This window comes from Phoenix dactylifera, chromosome 15 (assembly GCF_051530095.1).
Source record: "Phoenix dactylifera cultivar Ajwa chromosome 15, Ajwa_hap1_PhDact_Kaust_v1.1, whole genome shotgun sequence".
Taxonomy (NCBI): Eukaryota; Viridiplantae; Streptophyta; class Magnoliopsida; order Arecales; family Arecaceae; genus Phoenix; species Phoenix dactylifera.
In genome coordinates this window covers 19,099,417-19,127,338 of record NC_143204.1, presented here as the reverse complement: position 1 = coordinate 19,127,338, position 27,922 = coordinate 19,099,417, and the positions used below count along the sequence as shown (strand labels likewise).

General features: G+C 43.4%; 2 protein-coding genes and 1 long non-coding RNA gene across 11 annotated transcripts in view; 2 read left to right on the top strand and 1 right to left on the bottom strand.

Annotated features, from left to right (window-relative positions):
* The window catches only part of LOC103712534 (presequence protease 1, chloroplastic/mitochondrial-like), a 65,873-nt gene that overhangs the window by 19,766 nt on the left and 18,185 nt on the right, over window positions 1-27,922 (top strand). For all 7 annotated transcript variants that reach the window (XM_089927560.1, XM_089927561.1, XM_089927562.1 and 4 more), the window contains 2 exons: window positions 10,277-10,360; window positions 15,577-15,667. In XM_089927560.1, the coding sequence (XP_089783686.1) occupies window positions 10,277-10,360; window positions 15,577-15,667 (175 nt within the window). The remainder of the gene's footprint in view (window positions 1-10,276; window positions 10,361-15,576; window positions 15,668-27,922) is intronic.
* LOC120113267 (uncharacterized) lies at window positions 1,327-9,378 on the bottom strand. Of its 3 annotated transcripts, XM_088711253.2 has the most exons (3): window positions 9,047-9,378; window positions 6,007-6,097; window positions 1,327-4,761 (listed from the first exon to the last, which is right to left on the bottom strand). In XM_088711253.2, the coding sequence occupies exon 3, from the start codon at window positions 3,519-3,521 to the stop codon at window positions 2,481-2,483; it is 1,041 nt and encodes a 346-aa protein (XP_088567379.2). In that variant the 5' UTR covers window positions 3,522-4,761; window positions 6,007-6,097; window positions 9,047-9,378; the 3' UTR covers window positions 1,327-2,480. The 3 variants fall into 3 exon arrangements, with proteins under 3 accessions (XP_088567379.2, XP_088567378.2, XP_089783704.1); XM_088711252.2 differs by lacking the exon at window positions 6,007-6,097 and having other exon boundaries at window positions 9,047-9,377; XM_089927578.1 differs by lacking the exon at window positions 9,047-9,378 and having other exon boundaries at window positions 1,349-2,398; window positions 2,684-8,626.
* LOC148699918 (uncharacterized) lies at window positions 8,624-10,270 on the top strand. Its single transcript, XR_015973414.2, has 3 exons — window positions 8,624-8,761; window positions 9,469-9,507; window positions 9,597-10,270. It is a non-coding gene; the product is annotated as an uncharacterized LOC148699918 (long non-coding RNA).

The window sequence follows — 27,922 nt, the reverse complement described above, 5'->3', positions numbered from 1 at the left end:
AGTGAGTGGAGTAGAGAGTACTATGCACATGAGACCAGATATAATCATGGATCGAGGTGAAATCTCAAGATCAATAACAAGATGAACATGATCTCAATATAGAGAATATGGAGTAAGTCATCAATATCACCACAATCAATATCAACTCATCTGAAGCATATATGGAATAATCAAGTCAACATATATGCTACTCATGAATATGCTCAACAGGTTATAGTACTGAATCATATAAATCAGGTGTCAATAGGCTGAATCATCAACAAGACAGCTATCGGGAGGTGGGTTTTACGCCCCAGGCGAACCAGCAACAACTCCCTACTGCCATATGCATACATAGAATATGACACCACACCAATATGTAAATCACCACTAGACAGCTGTCGGGAGGTGGGTTTTACACCCCAGGCGAACCAGCAACAACTCCCTACTGTCACATGCATATGCAGGATAAGACACCATATCGATAATGTAATTGCTAGACAGCTGTCGGGAGGTGGGTTTTACGCCCCAGGCGAACCAGCAACAACTCCCCACTGTCACATGCATATGCAGGATAAGACACCACACTGATCATATAAATACTGGCCAGTATCCAGAACAGAAATCCATCTCACATCTATATACTAAACGGCACCTCGCGGGAATTCAACATCCGCGGAAAGCCATACTGCACCTCGCGGGGTCTTACTATGCCCGGCGGCAAGCAGAATATAAGTCGTAGGACCGGCCGATCCTACGCCTAGGGCCGTGTCCCCCCTAGGAAGGGACTGGGCTCCGCCCACCCAGAAGGCTACTATGTGCACAAAGGCCGATGTTCAACCCCATCGACTATAGGTGTCCTGCAGATACTGCCAAGCCATGCATAAATGCCATAATGCACCCTCCCAATACTCTACTAAAAAGGAGCATAATCAAGACTACCACTCACAAGTCTTTAAAACAAAGGAAATGAAATCAATTTACAAAAGAAATCATTTCACAATTCGGAATCAATTTGATTACTCATCAACCCCTCGTAATTCCTCTCAATGTTCCCTCAAATGCATGTACAGAATAATCAAGCATAGAGAATCAAGATTATAGAGGAATCTACTACAACAATTAATCAATAAGCTCAAGTGGAATCAAGTCACACTTGGCAACATTCATGAAAATGAATTAAGGATGCTCATGGTGCAAAGTACATGACTCCCACTCACCTGTCAATCCGTCACAGCCCTGATACGCCTCCAAAAATCTACAGCAGGCAGTGGGTAACTTCTTCCTCTTGTTCCCTAGCTTTTTGCCCAACTGTGACATGCATTTACAATACATTTAGTCTTGTATCAAGGGCCATAATCTACGTGCCAATTATAATATAGGGAACTTTAATTGATTCAACTCCCCCATTCCCTAAATCTTTTCTTTTCTTTCTCTTTTTCTTTTTAATTAATTAACTCACCATTTATGTGTATTAGGGACTTCCTTGCATGAGTACAAGGTCCCTTTTAGCTTGATCTAGGCTTAATACTCTATTATAGCATGAAATCCCTTATTTTCCACCCGGATGAACAGTAACCCGAACTGACAATGGGTTACTTCATCCCGGTTTTGATCCACTTTCAGGACTCCAAATTTGATGAAATTTTTACCTAACATTCTACACTCATAGAGAATTCCAGAATAGTAATATGCATCACTATCGGAGGCCGTTTGACCTCCGAAATAATTTGCCGAAGTTGGGACTTCGACACAGTTTTTCCGTAATGCCGGAAAAATTTGTCGAAATTCGATTGTTCCTCTTTTAACCACCTCTATAACCCTTATCTGACCCCTCTAGACTACATCCACCCTTTGTATAGCCTAATATCATCAAAAGACTAGATAGGGATGGATATTTATCTTTTTCTTTTTGGAAATCGAGGTCCTTGCGTAGAGGAGAAGGAGATCTATACTTTTTCCTTCAGCTGGAAGTGCAATCGGGATCCCCTTCCTCCTCGAATCCCCTTCCTCTTCTTCTTTTTCTTCTTCTTCTTCTCTTTTTCTTTCTCTCTGTGTCGTCTGAGAACCCTCCCCCTTTCCTCTGTGTTTCACTCCCGTGAGCCAGCTCAAACCCTCCAATTAAATCACATCAAGATACTATTCACCCTTTCTTTAATATTATTAAATTCCCATTTTGCCCCTAACACTTCAACATATCTACTGTTATGCCATTAACTTTTGATTCTTTTCCAATTTTACCCTTACCACTTCAACGTATCTACAACTATGCCATTATCTTTTGTTTTTTTCCAATTTTACCCCTTATATCAATTTTAAAGGACTATTCTATCCTTTGTTATATAAAAAAAATTTTGGGGTTATTACATCCTTCCCCCTTTATATAAAATTCGTCCTCGAATTTAAAAGAGTAAATTACCTGATTACTCAAAGGGGTGAGTGTATCTGCTCTTCATATTCTGCTCGGTGTGGTATTGGAAATCAAATCAATTGGGAGTGTTTTACCTTCTTATCTCTACCACACAGGTAGGATACACATACTTTGCTTCTATACTATCCCCTGCAGGTGTACTAATAGCTAAGGGAATATGCATTAATATCTTATCCTTAGCTAACTTTTTAGCAAAATAAGGGGACACAAATGAATAGGTAGCTCCAGAATCAAATAATACTCTAGCTTTAATCTTATCAATGAGGAGTATACCTGTCATAGCTGCATTCGATGCCTGTGCCTCCTGTGGATTTACCGTGAACACCCTTCCTTGCCCTCTGCCTACTGGAGCTGATGGCTGAGATGGTCCAGCACTCTGCTGTGACGCTAGTGTCTGACCTCTACCTCTGCCTACAGGCCTCCTACTACTAGGCCTGTCCATCTGCACAGAAGGATAGGATGCCAAGGGCACAAACTGCTGGGTGGCACCCTGCGGGCATTCTCTGGCAAAATGACCCAGCTGTCCACATCTGTAGCACACTCCCTGGCCCATTCTGCATCTGCCAGGGTGCTGCTTCCCACATATGCCACACACTGGCCATGATTGGAACCCGGATTCAGTTCTGGCCATAGTGACTGGAGGACGAGGTACTGATGGTAGAAAAGTATCTTGTGATTGACCTCTTCCCCTCCATTTCCTCTTACGTGGGCCAGGTGGAGTTGAGCGTACAGACTGCTCCGTCGGACCCTCCGAGAGATCTACTCCCTCAGATCTATTTCTACTGCTTTGCCCTTTCCCCATACTCATTTTCCTCTGTTCTCTTTCAGCTCTTTCCTCTTTGTTTCTGGTCTCCCACTGTTTTGCTTTATCTATCAGCCTAGACAAAGTGGGGATCTCTACTGCCAGTACTGCATTATACAGCGGGGAAATCAGAACTCGTCTGAACCTTTCTATCCTGGCAGCTTCAGTGGGGATGATGTAAGGAGCATACTTCCCCAATCTAGGGAACTCACGAGCGTACTCAGATACGCTCATTCCGGGCATCTGCTTCAGCCTCTCAAACTGAAGAGCCCGATTCTGCCTCTCAACTGGAGACAAAAACTCATCCATCACTGCTTGCCTGAACTCTTCCCAAGTTGGAGGATTCCTATTGTACAATCTGTCCTCCACTTGTCTCTGGTACCAGTTCTAGGCATCTTCCTTCATTATAAGCCCTACAAGTTCTATAGCTCTTGCATCAGAATAGGGCAGTCTCCGTATCATCTTTTTAGTCTCCTCCAGGAATCTCTGAGGCTCTTCACCTTCTTCCTCCCTTAAACTCTGGGGTTCTGAGCCTCAGAAACTCCTGTACAGTAATCCCCTCATTATCTAGAGCCCGTCTGGCCAAACTTCTTAGCACAGGTACAGGAGGTAGGATAGATACTACTGACGGGGCAGGAGGTTTCCCCCGAGCAATATGCTCTCTTAGAGCCTGATTCTCCGCCAGTAATTATTCCATCAATGCATCTCTACTTCCTACCTCTCCTTGATCATCAACCCTCCATCTATCAGCAGGAAGAAATTTTTCTCTTTGGGGCTCGACATGTGCGGAACCCGAATCCAATGCTAAATCTGGCTCCATCCTCCTTCCAAGACGAGCAGGTCCTCTCCTTGGAGGTAATCTTTATATATCTACATACTGAGTCACTACACACTGAGTCATAAAATGCTTTACTAAATTGTAAATGACCCAGCAAATAGCATAAAAAAAAATTCTATGCTCCATAGTATAATCCTATACTTAATCCTGACTCATCCTATTGCTCTGACAAGACTCTTCTTAACCTTTGCTCTGATACCAAGCTTTGTCATGACCCCCGCCCCGTTCCCGGCGGGCCGCCGCGACGGTCTTAGGGTGCGGGTAGGCATAAGGCCACCAGCCACCGCGTAGAACCCTACTACCTATCAATCATCAATAAATCTTGAAAAATTTGGCATGATGCATGCACAAAATGATCACCTTTCCTATAGTGACATGTCAGGATTATTTCAATACATACAACAACACTACCTGTCAGAGCAGCAATCACATAATCTGTCACATAATGAACCTGGACAATATATATCAATACATTATCTCAGGCATATAATTGATCTGCACACATATATATATACCTGCTTCCCAATTCATCCATGGTCAAACCCATATCCACAACAGGATCTATGACTGTAACTATGCACTATATACAATAGAAGGTTTGTAATACACCAAAAGGTATAAACCTCTATCTACATTATACTATACTATACTATGGAGTGGCACAGCTAGCAGGCAATCTCTAACCCTGCTCTTCTCTATACAATACCTGCCCTGCAATCAAAAACACCAAACTGGGGAGTGAGTATATAAATACTCAGTGAGTGGAGTAGAGAGTACTATGCACATGAGACCAGATATAATCATGGATCGAGGTGAAATCTCAAGATCAATAACAAGATGAACATGATCTCAATATAGAGAATATGGAGTAAGTCATCAATATCACCACAATCAATATCAACTCATCTGAAGCATATATGGAATAATCAAGTCAACATATATGCTACTCATGAATATGCTCAACAGGTCATAGTACTGAATCATATAAATCAGGTGTCAATAGGCTGAATCATCAACAAGACAGCTATCGGGAGGTGGGTTTTACGCCCCAGGCGAACCAGCAACAACTCCATACTGCCATATGCATACATAGAATATGACACCACACCAATATGTAAATCACCACTAGACAGCTGTCGGGAGGTGGGTTTTACGCCCCAGGCGAACCAGCAACAACCCCCTACTGTCACATGCATATGCAGGATAAGACACCATATCGATAATGTAATTGCTAGACAGCTGTCGGGAGGTGGGTTTTACGCCCCAGGCGAACCAGCAACAACTCCCCACTGTCACATGCATATGCAGGATAAGACACCACACTGATCATATAAATGCTGGCCAGTATCCAGAACAGAAATCCATCTCACATCTATATACTAAACGGCACCTCGCGGGAATTCTACATCCGCGGAAAGCCATACTGCACCTCGCGGGGTCTTACTATGCCCGGCGGCAAGCAGAATATAAGTCGTAGGACCGGCCGATCCTACGCCTAGGGCCGTGTCCCCCCCTAGGAAGGGACTGGGCTCCGCCCACCCAGAAGGCTACTATGTGCATAAAGGCCGATGTTCAACCCCATCGACTATAGGTGTCCTGCAGATACTGCCAAGCCATGCATAAATGCCATAATGCACCCTCCCAATACTCTACTAAAAAGGAGCATAATCAAGACTACCACTCACAAATCTTTGAAATAGAGGAAATAAAATCAATTTACAAAAGAAATCATTTCACAATTCGGAATCAATTTGATTACTCATCAACCCCTCGTAATTCCTCTCAATGTTCCCTCAAATGCATGTACAGAATAATCAAGCATAGAGAATCAAGATTATAGAGGAATCTACTACAACAATTAATCAATAAGCTTAGGTGGAATCAAGTCACACTTGGCAACATTCATGAAAATGAATTAAGGATGCTCATGGTGCAAAGTACATGACTCCCACTCACCTGTCAATCCGGCACAGCCCTGATACGCCTCCAAAAATCTACAGCAGGCAGTGGGGAACTTCTTCCTCTTGTTCCCTAGCTTCTTGCCCAACTGTGACATGCATTTACAATACATTTAGTCTTGTATCAAGGGCCATAATCTACGTGCCAATTATAATATAGGAAACTTTAATTGATTCAACTCCCCCATTCCCTAAATCTTTTCTTTTCTTTCTCTTTTTCTTTTTAATTAATTAACTCACCATTTATGTGTATTAGGGACTCCCTTGCATGAGTACAAGGTCCCTTTTAGCTTGATCTAGGCTTAATACTCTATTATAGCATGAAATCCCTTATTTTCCACCCGGATGAACAGTAATCCGGACTGACAATGGGTTACTTCATCCCGGTTTTGATCCACTTTCAGGACTCCAAATTTGATGAAATTTTTACCTAACATTCTACACTCATAGAGGATTCCAGAATAGTAATATGCATCACTATCGGAGCCGTTTGACCCCCAAAATAATTCGCCGAAGTTGGGACTTCGACACAGTTTTTCCGTAATGCCGGAAAAATTTGTCGAAATCCGATTGTTCCTCTTTTAACCACCTCTACAACCCTTATCTGACCCCTCTAGACTACATCCACCCTTTGTATAGCCTAATATCATCAAAAGACTAGATAGGGATGGATATTTACCTTTTTCTTTTTGGAAATCGAGGTCCTTGCGTAGAGGAGAAGGAGATCTACACTTTTCCCTTCAGCTGGAAGTGCAATCGGGATCCCCTTTCTCCTCGAATTCCCTTCCTCTTCTTCTTTTTCTTCTTCTTCTTCTTCTTCTTCTCTTTTTCTTTCTCTGTGTGTCGTCTGAGAACCCTCCCCCTCTCCTCTCTGTTTCACTCCCGTGAGCGAGCTCAAACCCTCCATTTAAATCACATCAAGATACTATTCACCCTTTCTTTAATATTATTAAATTTCCATTTTGCCCCTAACACTTCAACATATCTACTGTTATGCCATTAACTTTTGATTCATTTCCAATTTTACCCTTACCACTTCAACGTATCTACAACTATGCCATTATCTTTTGATTCCTTCCAATTTTACCCCTAATATCAATTTTAAAGGACTATTCTATCCCTTGTTATATAAAAAAAATTTTGGGGTTATTACAGGTGGACACAACCATTACCTCTAGGGCTCCCCCGGATCCAACTGATGACCGTGGCCGAGTCCCTCTTTAGGACAATGGAACTGGCCCTTAAAACATACCGGGCGTGACGAAGGCCCGCCCACGCGGCCCTCAGCTCCGCACCCGAAACCGATATATTGAAGAGTTGACTGCCTCTGCAGCCACGACCTTGGCAGATAGGTCTCGAATAACAAAACTCGCGTCGCCCCTCGTACCTCCATCCAAGACAGACACATCGAATTGACCTTGAGGAAACTTGGGGATGGGGGCTCTCAGGTGAAAAACACCGTATGGGATACTATTGAAGCAAAATAGGAACCCTAGATGTCCCGAGCTGTCAAGGTTCCTTCATCAGGTATGATGTGACTGAGCTCCGCCGCCTGCACACGGGCACTCTCCACCACAAATCTCGGCGACGTACTGCGCTCGCCAAAGGTTCGAGCGTTCCTAGCCAGCCAGATCTGGTAGGACGTACAAATCGCTCGAGCCGCCTCCTAGCGAAGCAGTGGGGACTCCGAATATCGGCGCATTGCCTGTAAGAACTGGTCCCTCCGGCCTCACACGGGATCCCTACCAGTCGCCAAGTCGTCCTAGCCCATGTGCACTGAAATAAGGCATGGTCCACCGTCTCGTCCACACCACAGTCCTCACATACCGGGGGAATCCTTAGTCCTCGTCCATTAAGTACTGCTCTCGTCGGAAGACGGTCTCAGACCACCTTCCAGAGAAATAGTGCTACCGTCAGATGGAGTCCCAAGCACCAAATCTAGGAGCAGTCTGGCCCAGGCTCTGCCGCCGGAGAATGCGGGAGAGGTCGCCCACCCTAACGCTGGTCCTAGTAGAGGTGCTCCAAGCTCGCACGTCTGGACCTGCACACCTAGGTAACGAGAGGGAACGGACCCTCTCAGCCAGATGCCCCCCGAAAAGCTGGACCAGCCTAGACTCGTCCCATGCAGCCCCTCGGGGCTAGGGAGATCACAAACCCGCAGGCCCTCTGCCGCCTCAACACTAACCAAAATCGGCCAATGCCGCAAGGGGAGGGCATCTACCCACGGGTCTCCAGCCACATCAATACTGCGTCCATCGCCTATCAGCCATCTAGGGTGCATCAACGCAGTAAGCAGATACCTCGCAATCTCTCGCCACAGAAATAAACATCTCTGCCCTCGTGCCAGTGCCTCAGGGCCACCCGTCCATAGCGGGCTACCATGGTCCGGCTCCAGAACCTCTGCGGCTCCAAAAGAAGCCGGACTGCATGTCAGGCCCTGAGAGGTAATGGTTGCATCCACCCCTTTCTTCTTCTTCCTTTTCTTTTTCTTTTCTTCTCTCCAGGAACTTCTCCCGACTCCACTTTTCCTTCCCCCTTTCTTCTCCCGCGAAGGGAGGAGGGCGAGCTCGGGAGGGGCCGGGCCACGGCCGGCGGCGTCCGCGGCCGAGCCCGCGGCACCCTCGGCCACGCCTGCGGCCTGCGCCCGTGGCCGGTCCTGCGGCCTGCACCCGCGGGCCGAGCCGAGGCCGGCGGCTCCCGCGACGGCCGTGGCCGCTCTCCTCGACGCCGGCGACACTCGCGGCCTCACACGGGTGAGTCCCTTCTTCCCTCTCTTCTTCTTTCTTTCTTTCTTTCTTTCTTTCTTTCCTTTTTTCCTTCTTTCTTCTTTCTTCTTCTTTTCTTTCCGTCTCCCTTCTTCCCTTCACCGAGGCCCTCTGCCCCACCAAAGAGAAAGGAGGGGACGAGACTCCGGCCTGACTGCTGCCCCGCCCGAGAGCCGGCAGCAGCTGCGGCCGAGAGCCGTGGAGTCCCTTCGCTGTTTCATTTCGGAAACAGGGGAGTGGAAAGCAGAAAAAATAACATGATCAGGGGCTTACCTAGCTCTGGGGAAGCTGCGAGTACCATCTTCGGCGACATCGACGTGGGTTCAGGAAGCCCTAACCCTGAGGGAAGAAGGGGAAAGAGAAACCGTGAGGGGAGGGGGGGTCCCGAACTGGTGAGCTTTCGGGTTTTTTTATATTTTTTTATATAGGCGGTCTTCGAATTGGTCGTGGCCCGTTCACCTCCGCGATGCTTGCGGCAGTTGTGCGGGATCCGCGACAACTGCCGCGGAGTTGCCGCGGCGTCTCCGCCCTCGTAACGCCTGAGCAGTGGATCGCGATCGCGATCCTCTGTTCTATATATATATATATATATTTTGGGCCTTGGGCTGAGGTCGGCTAGGGCCGGCTTGAGCCTTTTTTTTTTTTTGAGCCTGTTCTCACACGAGGAGCTAAACTTACCTCTACTTTTAGTGCAGGTTTGCAATAATCCAAAGAAAAGCTGAAATTACATAGAGGTTCATCATCAATTGATATTCCATAGGCTTATTTTTCTTAGATTTCATTAATTTCTGCATGAATTATCTTCACAATGACATTATCTTAGATCTTCTTTTAGGCATTATAAACTGTCAAAGCAACTTCCACTTCTTCCTGAGCGCACACCAATATTTCTAGCTGGTATTTTTGCACTTCTTTTAAGAATGTGTTTCTCTTATCTTGGAGATGTTGTTTTAATTCTTACTTATAAGAATGAAAAAGAGCGGAAGAGAACCTATATTGTTTTCCATGTTAACTCCTGCTGTATTTTGTACTACCTTGCTGTGTAGTTTCTTTGTTCTTCCACATATAAGGTATGCTTGCTTTTTGCTGTTAAATTGCATGTCTTATATAAACTGTTGAGCTGAAGAAAGACAATTTAAGAATAAGTTATTCCAGTTTGAGCATGCTTATCTTTTCGAGTAATTTGAATTAGATGTCTTGCTTCTGGATTGCCCAGCTGTTAAATGATTCAGGTGTTTTATTTGTTTGCTTTATCATGTTTGTTGCTTTTATCTTTTCTTTCTTTCTTTTAATGAGTTATCATTTTCAATAAACTTAAATTAAAAAAATCTTCTGATTTAAACACTGAGCAATTGGACTGAACCAAAGCATCTGTAGTTGGTTATGTTACTTTTTCCAGGCACCATATGTTCAGTATTTGGTGAAAGTTTACCTTGGTTTTAACTTTCAAGTTTGTGATGAAAGTCCAGGTGTCTTACATTTTTGCATATTGATTCCTTGCAGGCCCTTTTTCCTGAAAATACATATGGTGTTGATAGTGGTGGTGATCCAAAAGTCATCCCCAAGCTCACCTTTGAAGAATTCAAGGTTCACATTTCTTTTTCCATGCTTAAATTGTATTTGACATAGAGTAATAATTTCCATCAAAGTTAGATTGTTATCACTTCTTAAGTTGTTCTTTTGCTTTGTTTTTTTAACCTTCAATTGTATCATTTCTTGTTTGTTTGCTCAAGGTTTGTATTTCAAGTTCTTTCAGGATTTTGAACCCTAATATTCTGATCTCATCATCTAATTTAGTATTTGGCAAGCTGTGGTAACTGATGGTGCTACACTTTTTTGGCAGTCAATTTTTGTGATAAAATTTGTATTGATCTCTAGAAAGTAGAAACATTAATTTTAGTGAGGAATTGGCACTGAATGCTCCAACTTTATGGTGCCTCCTGCCTAATTTCGATAAAGCTTATGCATCAGAGCAAGGTTGGCAAAGGTGGTTACCTAGGTGGGTTGATGGTCCTACATAGGAGGCACTTGGTACTTTCCTGTGTTCTAGGCAGGGAGAAAGGATCAAAGTCACGCAACAGCTTCTTACCCCTCCTAATTCTTTTCATTCTTTTTCTCCTCTCTACTCGAGGTACCAGCCTAGCTGCCCAGGCGTTCCACCTTGGCCTTCAAGGGGGTTATTGCATACAACCCCCTGAGCATTTGGCAACCTTTAATCAGAGAATGATTACTTTCAAATGTTAATATGCCTGAATTCTGTCATCTGCCCTGTGTGAGAATACGTAAGCAGTTCAAGAAACATTGTATCATGTCCTAGGCTATTTATTGTATTTATGGTTTTCCCTTTTGTCGAACAAGGGATTGATTTTGATGAACACTTACAGTGTTCAAGTCTGCTTATAATTTAGGTAGTCTTGGCATATGAAAATCTTATGGATATGGGGCTTTATTATTTTAATATGCTTGCTTATGTTTTTGATCTTGATTCTGGACTGAGTAGTGATTTTCTTATAACAATTATTATTAATTAATAGCTGCTGAGAAATGTTATTGTGGTTGACAGTGATGAGCAACAATTTTAATTATTCAAGAATAGTCAATAGTAAAGGTGTTAGGGGTTTTATTAGAGATTATGCTGATAGCATAATCTTGCCTTATTGTCAAGGCATATATAATTGATAGTCTTTCAACTCATGTCTTTTGGCCTGTGGTGCTATAGTCTGTTAACGCAGGAAACATAGTTCTGAACATTCTGCAGATGATTGGTTATGGTGATGCCTTTGGTGGGGATCTATCATTTGCTCACATTGTGGCTCCACAAGTTGTATTTCCTCTGTTAAAAGTCAATGCCAAGAAAGCTTTTGGTACCAGAAAACAAAATTACTAGGATCAATCTTACTGGTAACATGTTAGCATGAATGTTTGGTTTACTACACATGCTCGATTTAGGTTCCGTTGGCTTTTCTTTGATTTACAATTCTGCTACCTTCCTCTAGAAAAAACAGTTGCACGATTAGAAAATACTAAATTGGAATCCCTTCTCCTTAGAGGAGATCCTTTAACCTCGATATAGGTCTCCAGCAGAGTTGCATTCATACCTGTCTATGCATTTCATTCGCCATGGACCAAGGATCGCCGAACCGGTACCGGTTCGGCAATTATTTTCAAACTTTTTCAAACTTTTTTGTAATTTTTTGAGATTTCTCTCTTTTCAAACTTTTTCTACAAATTTAATTATAATTTAATATTTTTGGGATGATTTGATGTTTCTATGATCCCGGTTAAGCTATATGCTGCATGTTATTTCTTTGAAATAATACAAATCATGAAATGAATAATATAAAATATCTTCACATCAAGATACAATCTATTATATACTTTTAAAGCACTCTCGAATATCTAAAATCGGGTCGAGTGGCGATGCTTTTCGTAGATATCCGAATCATCAGCATAATAAATAGGCATATCAACCCATTCTTCTAACCAAGCAGCGTTGTAGTTTTGTATGCTTATTCCTTGAGGAACGCGCGCCAAGTTATAAGAACTTTCGGATCTCTCGCTAAAGCTCTGGCTCTGAGAGGTGTTCTCTGGCTGATAATATGGCTGTGGAGGGGCCCATCCGAATATGCCGGCAGCAAAATCCGACCTGTGAGATGCTCTAGGCTGCGTAGGATAGTAGCCACTGAAACAAGGTCTGCTGAACCGACCTGTACCGGTCGGTTCAGCCCGTACTGGACCGGTACCGAGCCGCACCGGTCCGGTACAGGGGTATAAAACGGCCATTTGGTTTGAGCCTCGTACCGGTGCGAACATAGCCAGTTCGCACCGGTTCGCTTCTGAAAAATAGTATCAGCGCTGTGGCACTTTGAAAATGCCACAGCCAAGGTTCGCCGTACCGGTACCGAACCCCGTACCATTGCCGCATTAGTATAGGCGTACCGAGTGTCGGTACGGTACAGTATGCGGTACGCCAGGCGTACCGACATTGGCGTACCGATACTGGTATCCATCGGTACAGGTACGGTACGTCCGGTACCGATCGGTACAGCATACCATGGCCACAGCGCTGGCCAGAGGCTGGCACTTTTCAAAGTGCCACACTAGGGCACTTTTCAAAGTGCCACTCAGCCCAATTTTAAATATTCGAGAGTGCTTTAAATGTATGTAATTGATTGTATCTTAATTTGAAAATATTTTATGTTCTTCATCTCATTATTTGAATCATTTGGAAGTAATAAGTTGCATCATCTACTTTTAACCTTAAAGCTAAACATAAAAACATCAAAAAAAATTCAAAAGTGAAAGAACTCCAAAAAAAAAAAAAACGACGATGGGGTCGAAAGCAGGCCGAATGTGTCCCATCGGTACGGTACCGGTTCGGCTCGGTTAGGCACCGGTACCGTACCATTACCGGAGCCGACCGGTACGTCGGTACCATCGGTACCGCGAACCTTGCACCGAAAGATACCTCAGACGCATCATATTTATATCCGTATCCATATGTGTCCTGTGGCTGCAGATAGGTATTGCTTTTATAGTCGAATGAAATGGCTGTGGCCAAAATGGCCACAGCGTGTTGCCGAAAGCGCCACAGTGCCCACGCGCTGTGGCCTTTTCAAAATGTCACAGCGCCCGCGCGCTGTGACTTTGGGCTGCCAAAAGCCCACAGTAAATGAAACTGGTGCAAATCGATCGGTTCGCACCGGTTCCTAGCCGAACCGGACGGAACCATCCGGTTCCGTCTGGTATGCAGCCGGTACTGGCCGGTTCCGGCCCAGTAACACTGTAGTTCCGGCTCTATTGGGCAGGAACCGTTTCGTATATCCGAACCGTACTGGTAGGAGCCGGTACCGGTACGGTTTGGGCTGAACCGGCCCTAATAGAGCAGGAACCATTTCGTATATCCGAACCGTACCGGTAGGAGCCGGTACCGGTATAGTTTGGGCTGAAGACCTTGCCATAGACTGAAAATTCAAATCAAGAGCTACAATATGTTAAATTTTTGTGACAACTTATAATAGCCTGTTGGATGCACCATCCGACCTTTGTTATGCTCCCCATAAGAGAATAACCTGTCTCTTCAAACAATCTAACCGCATTTGATGAACTTTGTATTTTGTAAACATGCAAAACCTTCAGTATCTGATCAAAGAAAGCATCTGCAGATATCTAATTTTCCAACACTGTAAACTTAGTTTTACATCATAGGATAAATGGCTAGAGATGGTTCACTGGTGTGGGAGAACGGTTGAAAAAGCTAGGTATAGTCCAAACAAAATGTGGTAGATTGAACTACAAGTACATTTAAAAGATCTGTTAAGGGAGGGAAGTGAATAACTGTATACCAATGTATGAAATGGAATAGGAGTTCTTTGTATAAAAATGAAGCTACTACTCAAATGTATTTAGACACACTAGGAGAAGCCTGGTGATGGGGATTTAATGTCCGAAGGCAGTTATGCAAATCAATTTTACTTATTGTGATGGGGAACGGAATTATTAGGAAAAAAGGTAGCAAAGCTTACATTCTTCCATGAGCCTTAACCAGTATTGGGGGTGCCAAGAATGTTGTTAACCTAATTGGATAAGATGCTATTTTGTTCCCAGCCATGCAATTAGAGCAGGAAGTGCTGATGCATTCAGGCTAGACGACCTCATGCCTCAACTTGAGTCAGCATTCCTACATGTGTTGCTATCTGCCATTGGAGCCCTAATCCTGGCTACTAGAGTTTCCTATTTCCATGGTCCATTAAGTTCTCCAGGAATTGTAGATGCTGTTCTTGTAACTTGTTGGTGGATCAATGGTGGATCCACAGAGAGTTCTTTCTGGCAAGGTGATGTGACTGGACCGAGCAATGAGTAAGAGAGATTGAGCAGTTGGTGAAGACCCTTGTAGGGGTGTCGTGATTTAGATAAAATGCTGCTCCTGGATCTGACAAAATGCTTGCTTATAAAATATTCTAAAAAACTCTACATCCCTTCAGCTGTTCACATATTTATGTATAATGATCTACGTAGGACAAATTTCTTAATCTTTGATTGATCATATTTTGATCCATGATGCCATTCGTTTTATGGGTGAACCTTTCTTTAATTTTTCAATAGATTTCTGAATGCATGTAGCCTATATTTTATTGCTTCGATACTTGAGTAGATATGCTCGAGCTGTTTTGAATATTGAAATCTTTTCAAGTTTTGAAGGTTTTGCTGGTCCAACATTATTTGGTGATATCTGTTATTGGGAATACCTTGCCTGTTAGGTCTTTTCAACTCGCCCTGCTACTTTCTCTGGAACTCTATTAATGCAAAATCTTTCTTTGTGTAAATATATATGGGCGATCATCTGCACTTTGCACTATATATTTCGACCAATTTTGCCATATGTATGCTTGTGTGCATTCATGTATTGCTATGTAGGACTAGAGATTGTTGAAAAAATTGCAAGGTTTCCTGATCATTATATATGCTCAATATCCGCCCAAATGTAAGTTTGGTAGCATCTTATACATGATGAGTGCATCTAAATGCTGGCATCCTTATTTTAAAAGCAAACATATCTAACTACGCATTCATCCGTAAAATAAATTAGTCATGCTTGTACGCTGATTATTTAGAGGCATGCATTTACTTTATAATTTATATTTTAAACCTGTGTGTGTACATAATTGTGTGTGAAAATATTATGTGCAATATATTTCAGGATTTCCACCATAGATAAGCATGCATTTACGTTATAATTTTATATTTTAAACTTGTGTGTGTACATAATTGTGTGTGAAAATATTATGTGCAATATATTTCAGGATTTCCACCGTAGATACTACCACCCTGGCAATGCTAAGATATGGTTTTATGGAGATGATGATCCAAATGAGCGACTACGTATCTTAAGTGGTGAGGAGCTTACCTTACATAAGTGTTTGTTTTCTTTGTATGACACCTTACCTTCTCTTCCTGATACTCTTATGATGTGCTTCTACTTATTTAGCTTTATTCATACTAACCATCTGAAAGAAAATTCTCAAATACCTAAATCTCATGTCTCCTAATCAAGATTTTTCCATTTGTTTCATATTCTGAGTGAGAGTTTGGATTTACCAGATTGGTTAGCTTCAAATGTTCCTTTTCTACTTAGTTTTGAACTTTTAAGATAACTCCCTTCCTTTTTTGCACATATTTCTCTAACCAACTTAAAACCAAATCCCCTGACTTACGAACTGAACTTCTGAAAAGATTTCTTAACTTGCCTGCAACAATTTGAAGTTTCATTGACAACTTAGTATCAAAGGATTCAATAGGCTTTAATGGAGTGAGCCTTTTAGATCTTTTTAAGATATTTGAAAACAAATTCAAAAAACAGGGGTGAGTTCTATGAAAATGGATGTAAGGGAGGCTTACCTCATGTGGACATGATGGGCATGAAGATGAAGGAAGTGCCACAGCCTGGGGTGAACTTCAACATATATAAGACTTATACCTTGTTGTATGTAAATTATGGTTAGATCACCTTAAAAGGGCAGCTCTCCATCTCTTTTTGTTGAGCTCTTGCCCTTGTTATTGCCCGACTGAAATCAATAAGCCAAATTACCCTTGTATGTCCCACAAAAGTCTGCTTGTAGACATTTAGTTTTGAAGCCAAGAATCTAAATGCTACTATATGCTTTGGAGCTATAAACATGCAATTTGATATTCATTTGATACCTTTTTGCCAATCTAAGCTCTTAATTTTAGGGAAGCGATACAACTATCTCAATCCATGTTACCCAGACACATTGAAAATAAGGTTCTTTGCGATGGACAACTCTTTGCGATGGAGCGTTGGAGACCCAACTTCATCTCCGGCTCTGATGAGATTGGAAGGGTGGTGGTTTGGCTGCGTCTCCCGCATTTGCCGCTGGACTTTTGGGAGACGGAGACCATTCTCCGGATTGTGGGGTGGCTGGGAACCCGTTGGCTTTGGATGGTGCCACTGACCAAGGCAAGAAGCGCAGATTTGCGAGGGTTAAGATTGAATTGGATATCAGGTCCCCTCTAAAACCAGGAATCTTTGTGAAGGGCATTAAGGACGGAGTGGAAGGCAAGTTTTGGCAGGGTTTTGTCTATGAAAACCTGCCAGCACACTGTTGCAAGTGTGGACGCGTCGGCCATGGGGAGGCGTCCTGTGTTTCTCCTTCTCCGGCGACAGGGGCGGAAATAGGGGAATTCCTTGGAGAAGGGGGACCCGAAACTGGGAGGAGCTCGGTGGAATCCATGGGAAAGGTGGGGGAGGACGGCTCTGCGAAGACAGACCAGGGGATGTACGGTCCGTGGCTAACCACGAACCGGATATGGCGGAGCATTTCTGACAATGTTCTCATTGCTCAGGAATTCATGTGTGATCTCAGGAGGGCACCGATCAGGAGGAGTTTGATGGGGATAAAGCTTGACATGGAGAGAGCCTACGATAGGATGAGTTGGCAGTTTGTTCGGCGCGCCCTGCAGGACTTTGGGTTCCAGGAGACTTGGATCAGATGGGTTTTGGGATGTGTTAGAGCTCCTTCCTTTGCCATTTTGGTGAACGGCTCGCCTTCGCGTCGAGGCCACTTGTGGGCTCCACCAGGGGTGCCCGTTGTCACCACTGCTCTTTATTTTATGTGCATATGCACTTTCTAGAGCCCTCCGGCACATAGTAAACATTCAGGCTTTGGAGGTGTATAGGCTGGTGCCGGATACTCATCCGATCTCTCACTTGCTTTTTGCTGATGATTGCCTACTGTTGGTCCGAGCGACGAGGCAGGATGCGCGGACTGTCAGGAGGATCCTGGGGGACTATTATTCTGCTTCTGGGCAAAGGGTCAACCTGCTTAAGTCTTCGGTGTATTTCAGCCCGAAGACCGGAGCTCGAGAAAGGCTTCTATTATGCAGATCCTGGGGGTAGGCGAGCAGGAGGAGGCCTTGCGGTATTTGGGGTTCCGATATTGGGACAACGCATCTGTAGCAGGGACTGCTCCTCCATGGAGCTCAGTATCAGGCACAGGCTTGAGGGGTGGCAGATGCAGGCTCTCTCGATGATAGGTAGGGTCATCTAGGTGCGGTCAGTACTTCTATCCCGATTTACCTTCTTTCCAACTCCATTCTTCCAGTGGCCCCCTTAAGGTCTCTTGAGCAGATTTTCAGGAACTTCATTTGGGGGAGGCGGGACAGTAGGGAAGGCATCCATCTGCTAGCTTGGGAGGTTATATGCCAGCCGACTAGGTCTGGTGGATTGGGGGTGCCTTAGTTGGGATGAGGGAGGCCCTTGCTACGAGACATGTTGCTCGATTTTTGCTGGAGCCGGATAGCATATGGTCTTCTCTGATGAGGGCCAAGTATGGGCCCATCTCGGCGGCGGCGTGCATCCGGGTTCGCCGCCACAGTTCTCCTATATGGAGGGAGATGTGTGCTAGAGCTCTGGTGGTGCTTCCGGCGATCAGATGGGCCATTGGCGATGGACAGTCGATCGATGTCCTGGAGGACAGTTGGGTTACGGAGATGCCATTTAACCGATCGCCGACCATGGTGGACACGGACAGATTAGCAGGGCTCAGGGTCTATGATCTGCTAGTCCCTGAGGAGGGCAGATGGAGGGAGGGGATGATTCGGCAGGCCTTCAGAGAGCATTTGGCGGAGCTGATTTTGGCCACTCTGGTTCCGTCCTGAGGGGAGTTAGACAAGTTGATATGGCTGCCGATAGGCCGATCGCTAGTGCATGCCAGGGATCTACATGCGCTGATTAGCAATGAGCCAGCACGACAGATTGATGGGGGGTGGATCTGGAGGATGCGGATACACCTGTAGGTGGCATTGTTCATATGGAAGGTGGCCTAGGGCTGCCTTCCGACTAGGAGGATGCTAGCTGGACGAGGTGTGCAAACCACTCCGTACTGTGAGGTGTGCCCGAACTCGGAGGAGACCATTTCCCATGTCATCATCAGGTGTTCTAGGGCAGTACGGATTTGGGAGTGTTCCTCTATTCCCTCCCCACAGTTATTCAAGTCAGTTGATGACCCGCTCTTCTGTTTGAGGGACTCCATGAGGCGACCAAGCACTGTCGAGGCGGGGATCAGGAGGGCTTGCTTGGCCTATCACATTTGGTTGGACAGGAATGCCTGTGTCTTTGAGGGTAGTCGGTCGGCACCGAGGACGGTGGTGAGCAGGGCCATTCGTCATGCAACGGAGATCATCACGGCGACCACATCGAGATCCTCTGGGATGGCCAGTGACATCTGGGATACCCATTCTGCTGAGATACGCCCTATTCGATGCGACGTTCGCAGCGGAATTCGAACGGAACGTCGTTCATCGTATGAACGCGTCTCGGATCGTAGAATTCAAAAATTTTTCTGGATCCAAATCCAGAAGATCATTGAACTCATTAGGGAGGGAAGATTAGGATCTGAGGAGGGTTAATTAAGATTCATAAAACTGAAATAAAAATCAGAAGTTATAAATTTGAAGATCTCATCTTCAAAAATTCTGCAGGTGTAGAACACCGTAGCTTGATGATCTTTCTAGGTTCCTGCTTAAGCCGCACACGTGTCCGACCTCTACAGGTATCCACACGATGATCTAATTATTTGAGATAAGGTCTTATCGGAGTGCTAGCTCCTTGCAAAGATCTCTCATGACTATCATAAGATTGGAAGAAAATCAGCAACATACCTCTTTGAAAACGAACGCTTTCTTGTTCAACCTTGCTCGCGATCGAGGAAGAAGAAGGATGAAGCCTTTGCTGTGGATCTTCCTTGCCTTGCTCCCATAGAAGAAGAGGAAGAAGGGGTCCCCTTGCTGCCGTGGAGAAGAGAGAAAGAAGAGGGCTTGGCGTGAGGAAGAACTCCTTCTTCCTTGCTGCCGTCTGAAGAGGTACTTCCTTGCTTCTTCTTCTTTGCTTTCCAACGCCTTGGAGGAAGAAGAAAGGGATCCTTCACCTTGCTGCTGTGAGGAGGAGGTCTCCTCTTGCTGCCGTGGAGAAGGAGGAGAGGAAGAGGGTGGAGGCGTGGAGATGAAAGGATTCATTTCATGTGCACACGCCACACCCCTTTAAATAGATGGGGTCTAGGTTTTTTCCAAAGTCTATCTTAACTAAGAGATAAACTCTTTAAAACCATGCATTCTTTGGATCAATGACAAGTGTCCAATCCAATGTGCCCATAGTGCCATCAAATCAATGCATGACAAGTGTCCATTGGATCTAGATTAAGCCTAATCTAATTAGGCTTGAACCCATGGCGCCATGATCAAGTCCTAATCTAATTAGGTCTTGATCATTCCCTAATTAACAACCCAATTCCTAATCACATTAGGACTTAGGTTAATTCCTAATTACATTAGGATAATTAATTTGGGAGCATGCATCCTACGATGACATGTGGACTTTAAAGTCCGCATAGTGTGAACACGACTTAAGTCATATTCATCCTACGACGACATGTGGATTTTAAAATCCGCACAAACCCTGGTTTAACTAAATTGACCCAATCATGAACCCAAATTAGTTTGAGTCAAACCCAATCTGATTTGGCTCATTCTATCAGGCAAATTGCAATCAATTCCACCTATTTTTTCTTCCATTAACTCACTAACACTTAGTGGGTTAAGTCAATCATCAATCATATTGATGATTGACATTAATTGCGATTCCAAATCACAACTATGATAGTCTGACTAATCAAATCCTCTATGTGTGTGATCCCGTAGGTTCTATTCTGTCTGGTAGTGAGACATATTGAGATATCTATCTCAATATCACTGAAACTCTTTTCAATGGACTGAAACAATTTCAGTTCTACTCTCAGGGTTCACTGATCACCAAGTGAATGCCTTCGAGTCTCACAATCCACTAGTGACACCTAGCAGTATGTGGTGGCAACCCAGCAGAATGGAATGTCTGAACCTATAGGTGCAGTTAGCGTATGATACAGTTCCTCTATCATGGATCCCGACATGATGGAGGTTATGGATAACTCGTCAAATTCCATCGTCTGTCATATGTTTAATTTATCTAACTTCCAATTCTAGATATAAAAAACTCTTTTTCCAAAATACCTGGCCAGAAATTTATCGAACTCAGTCTCATAAATCACATAGGATCACTCCTAATCTATCAAGATCGATAGATCCCATCTAGATGCAATCCTATTCCAAAATGAACCTACTGCAGCCAATCCGCATCACAAGGATCCGAATGGCTAGGGCCCAAGTTCACATGCTCGTCAAACTACAGTAACCTCACAGTAAATAGCTGAGGCATCGCAGGTCAAAGGACCAGTCATACAACTACAGCATAAGTAGTCACTGACGAGTGGATAGACATCCATGTGACTACTTTCTTTGGTCACGCTCAGTACACTTGTTCTCTAATAAGTACTCGCATAATCACTCCAGTGTCTCTAAATTGTGGACTCGAAACTTATCCATCTGACTAAGTGATCTGTGCACTAATCTCATCGGATCGATCACCGTCCCTCGTGATGGATTCATCGATCAGGAGCATTTAGAAATTAATACCTAATGACACATGCCTCAAATTCTCAACTCCTTGAGAATATATGTCATCATCTATTAATTTCTTGGACGATTCATGGACACATACAAACATGAATGAAAAACAAATTGCCCAATCTTATTTATTAATAAGAGTCAAATTATAAATTTATGCCTCAGATTACAAATACGTGTTAGCCACATTGGCTTCTAGGGCATACTTCTAACAATCTCCGACTTGCACTAAAGCCAATCAGACATGTATCTAAGCCCCATCTTCTCAAGATGGACTTCTAATTGCTTCTGACTCAGCTGCTTAGTGAATGGGTCCGCCACGTTGTTAGTGGAGTCTACTCTCTGCATCTCTACATATTTTTTTCGAGGTAGTTGTGAATTAGATGAAATCGCCGCTCTATATGCTTGAACTTCTGGTGAGACCTTGGCTCCTTAGCCGCCATTGTTGTCGCAGAAAAGGGTTATGGCATCTGATGACAAGACATCTAGCTCCTCGATAAATTTTTTGTACCAGAACGCTTCCTTCGCAGCATCCGATGCGGCAATGTACTCTGCTTCCGTGGTTGAATCTGCAATAATCGGTTGTTTGGAACTCTTCCATTTTACCGATCCTCTATTGCATAAGAATACATATCCCGATGTAGACTTTCTATCATCAGGATCAGTCATAAAGTTTAAATCAGTGTATCCTTCTATTTTTAACTCAGTGCCTCCCCCAAAGACCAAAAACATATCCTTAGTCCTTCTCAAGTACTTAAGGATATTTTTCACAGCTATCCAGTGCTCCTCACCTGGATTCGACTGATATCTGCTCGTGACACTCACAGCATGTGCTATATCAGGTCGAGTACATAGCATGGCATACATGAGGCTCCCTATTGCCAAAGCATAAGGAATCCTGCTCATGCGCTGAATCTCTTCAGATGTGTTGGGGCACATCTTCTTGGAGAGATTTATCCCATGCCTTAGGGGTAACAATTTCCTCTTAGAGTTTTCAATGCTGAACCTCTTCAGCACTTCCTCTATATACATTTTCTGTGATAGGCCAAGCATCCTCTTAAATCTATCTCTATACACCTTTATCCCCAAAATATAGGATGCTTTCTCTAGGTCTTTCATGGAGAATTCCTTAGACAACCATAACTTAGACCGATGTGAGCATGGGAATATCATTCCCAATTAGAAGTATATCATCCACGTACAATACGAGGAATACTATAGCCCTCCCACTGACCTTTTTGTACACACATGATTTCTCTTCGTTCTTGATGAAATCAAACGATTTGATTACACCATTGAAACGAGTGTTCCAACTCCGAGATGCTTGCTTTAATCCATAGATGGATCTTTGCAGCTTGCATACCTTGTGATCACTATCACTGGAAGTGAAACCCAGAGGCTGCTTCATATAGATATCTTCCTCAAGATATCCATTAAGGAATGCAGTTTTCACATCCATCTGCCATATCTCATAATCATGATAAGCTGCAATGGCAAACAACGTTCGAATGGACTTCAGCATGGCTACCGGTGAAAAGGTATCTTGATAGTCAATGCCTTCGCGCCGACTATAACTTTTTGCCACCAACCTTGCCTTATAGTTCTCTACCTTGCCATCCGAACCTATTTTTTTTTTGTAGATCTATTTACACCCAATAGGTACAATACCTTCAGGTGGATCTACTAAGGTCCAAACTTGGTTGGAATGCATGGAGTTTATCTGACTTCATTGCATCCATCCATTTCTCGGAGTCGATGTCTAACATCGCTTCGTTGAAGGCATGGTCTGCCGTACCGGTCGGTACGGGCCCGTACCGGCCGGTACTGGTGCGTACCGGCCCGTACCGACCGGTACCGACCCATACCGACTCGGTACCGGGCCGTACTAAATCGGTACCGGCCCAAACCGACCAGTCCATACCGACTTCATTTTTTTTTGGCTTTTAGCCCCATCGGTGCAGTACCGGTTCGGCTCGGTTTGGTTCGGTACCGTATCGGTACCGATGCCCACCGGTATGTCGGTACGGTCGGTACCGCGTACCTTGGTTGTAGGTCTTGGGATCATCACTATGTTCCCTTTCTCCCATGAGGAACTCTTCCTCTACTTCCTCTGTAAGCATACCTAAGTACCTTTCAGGAGGATGGGGAATCCTACTAGATCTACGAAGTGGACGAGGTTCTTCATGTATTGACTCAATGTGAATAGGTTTACTAGGCTCAATTGCTCGTTGCTCTTCAGAGACTTTTTCTTCGAGCTCAATTTTTCTCTCACTGCCTCTATCAAGGATAAACTGTTTTTCCAAGAAGATGGCATGCCGGCTCACAAACACTTTGTGGTCCTCTGGGATGTAAAAATTGTATCATAACGACTCTTTAGGATATCCTATGAAACAAGCTCCAATTGTCTTAGCCTCTAATTTGTCCGCCTATTGTCGCTTGACTTGGGCCGGACATCCCCAAATCTTGAGATAACCAAGACTCAGTTTCTTACCATGCCATATCTCATACGGTGGTAGGAACAGACTTAGAGAGAACTCTATTCAATATGTAAATAGCTGTAAGTAGGGCATCTCCCCACAGAAATAAGGGTAAGTCAATGAAGCTCATCATGGACCTGACCATATCCAATAGGGTTCGATTCTTCCTCTCTGACACTCCGTTGAGTTGAGGTGTACCAGAAGGTGCCCATTGTGAAACTATACCATTTTATTTGAGATAATCGTGAAACTCTCCACTAAGATATTCTCCTTCTCGATTTGATCGAAGTTTCTACTTCATATCTGAATTCTTTGAACCTTTCAAATACTTCAGATTTATGTCTCATAAGATAGACATAACTATACCGTGAGAAATCATCGGTAAAAGTAATAAAGTAGAAATATTGACCCCTAGCCTGCACATCGAATGGGCCACACACATCAGTGTGTACTAGGGTAAGTATTTCAGTGGACCTCTTCCCGTATCCCACAAAGGGTAATTTGGTCATCTTTTCTTGAAGGCAGGATTCACAAATCGAATATGACTCAGAAGTCAATGAACTCAAAAGTTCATATTTTTTCAATTTGTTAATTCTGTCTTCTTCTATATGACCAAATCTGAGGTGCCATAAATACTTTTGATTTATCTCATCTATAGATCTTTTGGATCCTATCGTATTCACTGTATGCTCAGATACGTTCACAGATATATCCATATGTAAGTGATAGATATCGTCAATCATAAAACCACGTCCAAACAATTTATTTCACAAATAAATGGAAACGTAGTCTTTATTGAAATTAAATTCAAAATATTTCTGTGCTAGACAAGATAAAGAAATCAAATTGCTGCTAGCACTAGGTACAAAATAACAATCTCTAAGTATCAAACTAAATCCTGACGGTAAATGCAAAGGGAATGTGCCCACAGCAACAGCAGCAACTCTTGCTCCATTGCCAACCCGTAGGGTTACCGCACCTTCCGTAAGTTTTCTACTTTCCTTTATACCCTGCATGGTAGTGCATAAGTGAATACTAGAACCAGAGTCTATAACCCAACTGGAAATAGAAAAAATCGTTAGATTAGTTTCAATAATGTGCATATTAGACATACCTTCAGAAGGCGTGTCTTCCTTCTTGTTTTTTGTAATTGCTAAGTAGTGAGGACAGTTCCTCCTCCAATGGCCGTCCTCATTGCAATGAAAACACTTTCCTTTGGGTTCGGCCTTCTTCTTAGGAACTTCCTTCTTCGACTTTTTCTCGGTCTTCTGCTTCTTCGCAGACTTCTTCTTCCCAATAGACTTTCTCTTGGAAGTAGAAGCCAGCTCAGCAGCGAGAACTGTGCCCCTTGAACCTTTTAAGGCTCCCTCAGTTGTTACCAATATGTTCAACAATTCAAGCTTGGTGCAATCAATTTTATTCATATGATAGTTTACAATAAACTGCCCATATGAAGATGGCAAAGATTGTAGGATCAAATCCGTTTGCAAATCCTTGTGCATGGTCATGCCGAGCTTCTCAAGCTCCTCAAGATCCTTGATCATGGTCAAACCATGGTCATGGACTGACTGCCCATTGCGCATCTTGGCTTTGAAGAGCCTCTTGGATACTTCAAACCTCGCTGTGCGACTCTGCTCACCATACAACTCTTGCAGGTGATCAAGTATGTGCTTGGCAGTTTTTATTCTCTCATGCTGGCATTGCAATTCGTTGGACATGGATGCCAAAATGTAGCACCTAACCTTATTGTCGTCATCCACCCATTTCGCATGCGTCTCATGCTGCTCATTGGTTGGACGGGCTGGTAATGCTGGGAGTTCATGGTCGAGAACATATGCTATCTTTTCACAACTCAAGACAATCTTTAAGTTGCGGAGCCAATCTTTGTAATTTGGTCCGGTCAACCTATCTAGGATTCGAGTTATCGAATTGGAAGCCATTGTCATCTGCAGAGAGTAAATATTCTAATTAGAAATTTGTATTTGACATTAATTTGTTTTAGGAACTTCTAAAACAAAACAGGATCAAATCCTCCCACTATTTCTCGGATCTCTCACACTCCCCTGGTAAATATACGGAAACCTGCGACTTAGGGTTTCAAGTGGGATGCTACGGTCCCACCAATCTACATGTCACCTCACCTAACAGTTATTAGTGACACATAGACGATGTGTGTACAACTCTTTGTACAATGCTTCACAAGCAAATCGAGCTAACCTGGTCTCCAAGTCATAAGGACCTCACCTAACAGTTATTGGCCCCGTTCCTTGGTTAAGTCGGACCCACCGTATATCCCTGCGGAAATAAAGCTGTCATTGGGTCCTCACCTAACAATTATTAGAGCCCAACCCCATCTTTACTCCACAACATCACATGTAATAGAGAGGTCCAATCCCCCGATGCAACTAGCCCACTGTATCCAGCCGAGACTAATCAACGCCGGAAAGATCTTAGCAGCTCTACTACGGTGGAAGGCCAATTGACTTAATATTGGGTAATCAATTCTTAGTGATTCCAACCTTAAGCTTTCATAGAAGGTAATCGATCAATTGGCCAGATAAGCAGGTAGGAGGCACCTCTTACTCAGAGAGTAAGGTCCTAATTAAGTAACCACCTTTAAGCTTTCCTAGACACCAATTAGATCAATTATCCAAATAGGCCTAGCTCAATGTATCGTTTACTCTCGATTGATTTAGGGAGGTTTTAGGTCTTATGGGTTTACATCTAATGTAACAATCTACCCCCAAACCATATGTCATATATTTACATCTTATGTAAATGTCACATTGGTTTAAGTTACATCCTATGTAAATATGAAACTCTTTCATATATTATGTGATTACATCTTATGTAAATGACATAATTGTTTCAGTTTACATCTTATGTAAATGTCCTATTGTTTAAGGGTTTTAATTACATCTGATGCAAATAAATTTTGTTTAACTAATACATACATCTCATGCATACATTGCTTTAAACATAACCTTAAACAAGCATTAATATTATGATTACCACATGCATCTCATGCATATTTTCAGATCTGAAAATTTCAATCAATTATGCTATTCTCTGGATTTCAGATCATGCATTATTTGATTTCAAACATTGTAATCTAATTGCAATTCTAAAAACAAGATACAAGATACAAGATCAAAAGAGAACAAAAATCTGCATGCTAAATAATTTCAGCAACCTAAAATTTCAGCATGCAGAAAATCCAGCAAGCATAATCCTTTAAAAATCTGATTAAAAATGTGGTAATCAATCCTTAAATCTTAATTATGCTCCCTAGAACCATGGCTCTGGTACCACTGCTGAGATACGCTCCGTTCGATGCGACGTTTGCAGCGAAATTCGAACGGAACGTCGTTCATCGTATGAACATGCCTCGGATCGTAGCATTCAAAAATTTTTCTAGATCCAAATCTAGAAGATCTTTGAACTCATTAGGGAGGAAAGATTAGGATCTGAGGAGGGTTGATTAAGATTCATAAAACTGAAACAAAAATCAGAAGTTATAAATTTAAAGATCTCATCTTCAAAAATTCTGCAGGTGTAGAACACCGCAGCCTGATGATCTTTCTAGGTTCCTGCTTAAGCCGCACACGGGTCCGGCCTCTACAGGTATCCACACGAGGATCTAATCATTTGAGATAAGGTCTTACCGGAGTGCTAACTCCTTGCAAAGATCTCTCATGACTATCATAAGATTGAAAGAAAATCAGCAACATGCCTCTTTGAAGAAGAACGCTTTCTTCTTCAACCTTGCTTGCGATCGAGGAAGAAGGATGAAGCCTTTGCTGTGGATCTTCCTTGCCTTGCTCCCATGGAAGAAGAGGAAGAAGAAGTCCCCTTGCTGCCGTGGAGAAGAGAGAAAGAAGAGGGCTTGGCGTGAGGAAGAACTCCTTCTTCCTTGCTGCCGTGTGAAGAGGTACTTCCTTGCTTCTTCTTCTTTACTTTCCAACGCCTTGGAGGAAGAAGGGGATCCTTCACCTTGCTGCCGTGAGGAGGAGAAGGTCTCCTCTTGCTGCCGTGGAGAAGGAGAGGAAGAGGGTGGAGGCGTGGAGATCAAAGGATTCATTTCATGTGCACACGCCACACCCCTTTAAATAGATAGGGTCTAGGTTTTTTCCAAAGTCTATCTTAACTAAGAGAT